At 50.7% G+C, this 6,371-nt stretch overlaps 1 protein-coding gene across 3 annotated transcripts; it reads left to right on the plus strand.

Annotated features, from left to right (window-relative positions):
* Window positions 1-561: 561 nt before the first annotated feature.
* LOC122391465 (vegetative cell wall protein gp1-like) lies at window positions 562-5,770 on the plus strand. Of its 3 annotated transcripts, none has more exons than XM_043385384.1 (4): window positions 562-729; window positions 2,053-2,148; window positions 3,298-4,121; window positions 4,646-5,770. In XM_043385384.1, the coding sequence occupies exons 2-4, from the start codon at window positions 2,134-2,136 to the stop codon at window positions 4,668-4,670; spliced, it is 864 nt and encodes a 287-aa protein (XP_043241319.1). In that variant the 5' UTR covers window positions 562-729; window positions 2,053-2,133; the 3' UTR covers window positions 4,671-5,770. The 3 variants fall into 3 exon arrangements, with proteins under 3 accessions (XP_043241319.1, XP_043241320.1, XP_043241322.1); XM_043385385.1 differs by lacking the exon at window positions 562-729 and adding an exon at window positions 741-1,579; XM_043385387.1 differs by lacking the exon at window positions 562-729 and adding an exon at window positions 1,463-1,579 and having other exon boundaries at window positions 2,056-2,148.
* Window positions 5,771-6,371: the final 601 nt, after the last annotated feature.

Consider the following 6,371-nt stretch of genomic DNA (forward strand, 5'->3'; position numbering starts at 1 on the left):
TTTCCGTTATCCTCACCCTGTAACGCGCAATCGCCTCCCAAAGTTCCATTTGATGCCATCTTTTTCGCCGGTGAAAATGCTCATCACTACGATAGCATGTATGACACTTTTCATTACATTTTGGCATCATAGAGATTCATTGTTATTTTTCTTGAATGTTGTGACAAATTTCGTAATACCAATATTAATTTCAACAGCAAAGACGTACATTTAGCAAATTAATGTTGAAGGTTTCCTAGTATACTAGCATGAAGAAAGGCCGATCTCTTAGCATTGTGAAGGATTTCAGGGAAAGGAAAAACTTTGTCGATTTTAATTAAGAGCATTTTATACAAATTTTAAGGAAAAACTCGTCAAAAGGGTTTTATTTATCTTTTCTTATTCACAAATATTCAATTCAAAGGCGATAAATTGTTAATTAGCAAATTTGTGGTAGAAGACAATGCTTTTTTTTACTTGAAGGGAAGTGGTAAAGGGAAGACCTGAGGTCCCATCTCTTCAACACTAGTGAAGGGAGCAGACCCTATGACAAAGGTAAGTGGTAAAGGATTTTTGGTTTGCTACCATGTTCTGCATGTTTCCACCTCTGTTTCAAACACGACGCGATAAAATTGAAGACTTTTTCGGGGCACGTGTCAAATGTATTGCTAATTCATAGGCGATGCTGAAAGTGGTTTCATCCTCATTTCTACGGTCTCTGTGCGCTAATATTTAATGGTTTTCATCGTGGTAAGTTGATATACAACGGTGCCGGAATCTCTCAAGTAACAAGTAACGGGTGTGCACTTAGTTTTGGAAAAAGATCGATTATCTCTTTTTTGAACTTGAAGTTATAAATACAAATGCTGGCATAGTGAATACCTAATCATGCAATTGAGGATGAGCATGCCAAAATTCAAATTTATACAATTGACTTGGGGAAACTACCCATGCTGGAAACTGCCAGTCTGCAAGGTATGGCAATTTCGACAAGATCTGGCCGGTGCGGGCTTGTTCAGCTGTTGCGGCGTGGTGCGGATTTCGCTTGGTGTGCGGATTTAGTGGATCACAGTGCAGATTTGGCTTGGCGATGGACTTGACGGACAAGACGATATTGATGAGGCAAATCGAAAAACATTGCTGGAGCTTTTATGTGTAATTCAGTGTCCCCTGGGTTTAAATGAGTGTGCAACTGCTGGTCATTTTTGGGTTCTGTGCGGATCTTTTACCCTCAGCCCACATTGGGGTGGATTTTCCGGTTTTGAATTTTCCTCATATATCTTGTCTGGTCTGTCATGTCCATCAACAAGCAAATCTGCAATGTGCTACACCAGTGTCCCAAAATTAGGGATATTTTGGCTTGGGTGTTCGAGGGTAAAATTCCTCACTACAAAGAGGACTGAAAGTGGAAAATTGACAGTCAGAAAGATACAAAGAAGAATGAAAACATGATCACCATTTTCTATGTGAATGTTACAGGATGTGGGAGCTGCAATGATTTAATGGAATTTGAATGTAGGTACAAGCCAGCCAGCAAATGTACATGCGGATGATCTTAGTTGTTAAAGTTGGGAGGGCAACTTGTCCTGGAAAATTAAAGGTGAGAGTGGACCGAGTGGACTATTCAATTTCACAAGGATTTCACTTTCCACCCAAATCTTGGGACACTGGGCTACACTAGATCTGCACCCTACCAGCCAAATCCGCACCACGCCGCATCAGATCAGCACCAGCTGAACAAGCCTGCACCGACAAGCTTTTGTCAAAATTGCAATGCTTTGCAGACTGGGAAACTACTAGGCGCAAATCCAAATATTGATCGACCAATAAACAGTTGAAGTGAGCTGGGCTATGACCAAACTAGGAATAAATAATTTAAATATGAATGCTTATAATTATAAATAGTTATAAAAAATTAGTATTTGTCAATCACCATTCAGCGACCGTTGACCTGACTCAGTCTGAAAAACGTGGCAGCCACGTTTTTCAGACATGCTGAAAGCTGTCATGCTGCACCTCTTAATATTAATTGTATAACAACTTTAAATGACAAATACAGCTTTTCTTTTACAGCAGCAACATGGTAAACCGTTGTTGTGTCAAGACATGCAAGCAACACTTTGATTACAAGCCCCAACATAAGCAGGGTGCAAAATGGAAACTACACAGGTATGTGATCTCGCCACCGTCATTGCAGTATTTGAAATGCAGTATCATGAGGGTTATATTTTACCAGATAAACGCCTTTTGGGCGAAGACCGAACGAGCGAGAGAACTGTAGCTTTTCTTGACAAGGGGTCCTCTGACTTCGGGAATTTTTCAGCTATCGACACAAAATTGGCACACTGCTAGAACTAGACACACTCTATAGTATGTTATGAAAATGAATGAACCGGGGTGCTTGGGACATTCACTTTGCACGTGCAATGAATTCATATCCTATACTGTAGGTAGATTTTCATATCAATTTCACGTGCTTTCAATAATTCTTTAGACGTTTCAGTTCGTTACAGTCTCAAAAGGTCTCGGTTATCTTTCAGTCTACCCCCAAGACCTAACTTATTGTTTTTTCCCTGGCCCGGCATGCTCTCGGCACCATCCCTCCAATTCTGGCCCAAGGCAACGCACGAGCGCTGCCTGCATCTAGTATTGAAAAGACTTCGCTTCGCTTGTTTGCTCGTAACAACCTATGTAGGCTGTCGCCATTTATTGTGGCACAAATGTAAATGCACAGAGAAACCACCTGCTTTATTACCAAGAATTTGAGAAATCAAGCGATTACACCCCAAATCGCTTCCTCCAGCCGGAGGCTGTACCCTCGAAGGTAAGCGCGCTCCGTGGCCGAGAGAATTCCAGCGGTAGTGTTAGACGCGAAAGCAGCTGGTGCGGACGGCCATATTTTGCTCGAACGCGTAATCGCGTGCCGGTGGGGTGGTTCTATTATTTGTCTGAGTGAGAGGCGGCTTACCCATGGGGCGGTATATGGTGCAGAGCTGGGCGCCACTGACAAAGAGAAGGACGCTTATAATGTGACACAATGTGTTCTAATGTTATAATATCTTTTTTCGGCATGGGCCAAGTGCATGTGACCTTGGGGTGGTGCGTCAGTCAATAGTATGGAGATGAGTGCCTGTGGGCTGTGACGTTATGACGTTGTGCGTTGTTTTGTAATTGTGCCGTCTTTTGATGGGGCGAAGGCTTGCAAATCCGCCCCATTGGAACAAAAATACATTATTGGCACGCCCCCCCCCCCCCCCCAGCAGGGCACGGGTAAACACTCTGGTAGTTCACCAACCTCTCTCTGCACTGTGATTTCAGAACCTTGGTACGTCACCTGCGACGGCGACGTCACCTGCGAGTTCCGCGGAACCCCTGACGCCGTCACCAGCTGGACCATCCGCGGCACTGGACCATCCAGCGACGGCCGTGACGCCGTCACCAGCTGGACCATCCGTGGCACTGGACCATCCAGCGACGGCCGTGACGCCGTCACCAGCTGGACCATCCGCGGCCCTGGACCATCCAGCGACGGCCGTGACGCCGTCACCAGCTGGACCATCCGCGGCACTGGACCATCCAGCGACGGCCGTGACGCTGTCACCAGCTGGACCATCCGCGGCCCTGGACCATCCAGCGACGGCCGTGACGCCGTCACCAGCTGGACCATCCGCGGCCCTGGACCATCCAGCGACGGCCGTGACGCCGTCACCAGCTGGACCATCCGCGGCACTGGACCATCCAGCGACGGCCGTGACGCCGTCACCAGCTGGACCATCCGCGGCACTGGACCATCCAGCGACGGCCGTGACGCCGTCACCAGCTGGACCATTCGCGGCACTGGACCATCCAGCGACGGCCGTGGCGTCGACTCTGCCAGTGCCGGAGACGACGGCGACGTCACCTGCGAGTTCCGCGGAACCCCTGACGCCGTCACCAGCTGGACCATCCGCGGCCCTGGACCATCCAGCGACGGCCGTGACGCCGTCACCAGCTGGACCATCCGCGGCACTGGACCATCCAGCGACGGCCGTGGCGTCGACTCTGCCAGTGCCGGAGACGTCGGCGACGTCACCTGCGCCGCTGGTGTCAACACCGCACGGACACCAGCTGCGAGCTGGTAAACGGCGGTGGAGTGGAAGCAGGTGAGAACTGGGAACCTATTTATGACAAACTTTTCTTTTTTGCTTGAGGGGTGATTCTGGTGTCTTTCTGCTAGAATTATTCAAATTGGGCTTTATCTATTATTTTGACCATGGACGTGCCTCGAGCATACTGCAGCAAAATTTTTACATTTATACCCCCCAAAACCCCCCTAAATATTGACCTAGAGCAACCAAATTTGCGCAGGGGCGAGAACTCCAGGGGGCCCACCTACCTACCAAATTTGGTGTTTCTAGGTGCCATAGGAGCCAATCGCGAGGGGGGTCGCATCACCCCCCCCCCCCCCCTGCCAGGCCGTGTTATGAAAAATGTCCTGCCAGGGCGAGGGTTAATGTAGGAGCTATGCACACATAAAGCATGTGTTGTTTACAGCATGGTACTTCGGCTGCAGGCTTGAAATGGAACAGACTTTAGTCTTATCTGCATGTGGTAGCTCGAGCAGAGGTATTACATCTGCTTACGTGTCCCGTAGCAGCATTTTACACCTTGTCCTGCTCTCCCACAGAGCGCGCAAGCCACCAGCCAGCTGACTCAGAGCCCAGGGGGCGTTCGCCACCAACATCCGCACGGCGCAGCTGCAGAGGTGATTTCTGCCATGGAGCAGCATCCGCGGCTCCATGACATCATCCTTCCATCATTCTCCATCATCATTTCCGGAGCTCACCCGACGGCGGAGCTGGCGACGCCCGCGCCCCGCCTGGCCGTCCAGCCTGCGCGCTCCGCCGCGCGCCGCGGGCCCGGCTCGCCGAGACGTCCGGCTTAGGTCGGCGTTTGAGGCGCGGCGGGGGGCAACGTCTCTGTGCCCTGCTCCGGGTCCCCGCCGCCTGCGGTCTCTTCTGCTGCCGCCACTGAGGGGAACGGCTCTTCTTCGTCGTCGTCGTCGTCGTTGTTCCCTCCAGCCCCCTAGGGGGCGTAGCCGATGAGGCTCAATTGGGCGCGGTAGCGAAGACATCATCGGTCGACGGTGATGCTGGCGGGCCGGTGGCGGCGTGCCCCGTCGGCAGCGCGCCTGGGGAGGACGCTGGTGACGACGAATCTTCATCGCCGTCGGCACCGGTCGCGAGCGAGTCGCTGTTTAGTTGGCCTGCTACTGTGCCAAAAAGTGCGACTGTGGCCAGACTGGTATACGATTTGTCAGTGCTTACGCCCCTCTTGCCGTGCCGGCCGTGCTCTTTGCCGTCTATTGGGGATGCGTTAGAGTTATCGTTTTGGGGTTTATACCGGTATCAAGATTGATTTAAATGATGGATTTCATCACATTTCTCGCGCACGTTCCACACGTCCTTTTGGTGTTTTGTATGATGGTAAAACGTGCTTATACCTTTTCTCTGTTACCAATGGGCCCTATTAGGTACTGCATCTCCTGCATTATTAGGTAGAGATGCAGTACCATTATTAGGTACTGCATTATGAGGTACTGAAGGAGATGCAGTTAGGTACTGCATCTCCTTCGGAGATGCAGTACCTAACAGATGCTTTCAGTGAACTTGTAGAGTCGAGATTTAACGTCAGGTGTTTGGCGTATTTAGATGATTTTCTTTTCATGTCCAAGGACGCTGAATGGTATCGCTGCGTTTCTGACTAGTGTTGGGTTGTGTATTAATTTCAATAAATTAGTTCTCGTTCCGTTGCATGTTTTTACGTTTCTTGGTGTGTCGATTGACTTTGGGCGTGATTCTGCGCGTGTTCAGGATAATGCCTTGTCTTGTCACTATTGCGGGATGGCCGTGGTCCAAGCACAGTCGCTGTGACAGACGGTTCGATGTGTCGACCAATCATGTTGCTTCGTTTTTGGCGCCTTGTGTGTTGTCCGGTCTGTCAAGACTCAGCTGGCTCAGTCTCGACTCTGGCTCTGGCTGGCTCAGTCTCAGTCTCATCAGAGAGCGAAAGGAGCTGCGCGCGCGGCTGCAGCAATTCATCGGCGGCGGCGCTGTGAACGCTGTGTCGGCGGCGCGCGAACAGGAGCTGATCGCGCTAAACGAGGACCGCCAGCAGCTTGTCCATCTGCAGCAGCTGGTGTTGCAGCTGATGGGCGGCCAGCAGCTGGCGGCGGTCGCTACCCCCCCCCCCCCCCCGCCGGTCCTGTGTGCGGGGACCGCCGCGCCCGGCAGTGATGGAGGGTACTATGGCGGTGTTACATTCCTAACTGTTGTCACATATCAACTGAGAACCGTCCGGCCGGAGGCAGTTAACGCCGGCCGGCACCTACTCACCGTGGCCGTATTTTTTTA

This window comes from Amphibalanus amphitrite, unplaced genomic scaffold (genome assembly GCF_019059575.1).
Source record: "Amphibalanus amphitrite isolate SeventyFive unplaced genomic scaffold, NRLGWU_Aamphi_draft 000438F_arrow, whole genome shotgun sequence".
NCBI lineage: Eukaryota > Metazoa > Arthropoda > Thecostraca > Balanomorpha > Balanidae > Amphibalanus > Amphibalanus amphitrite.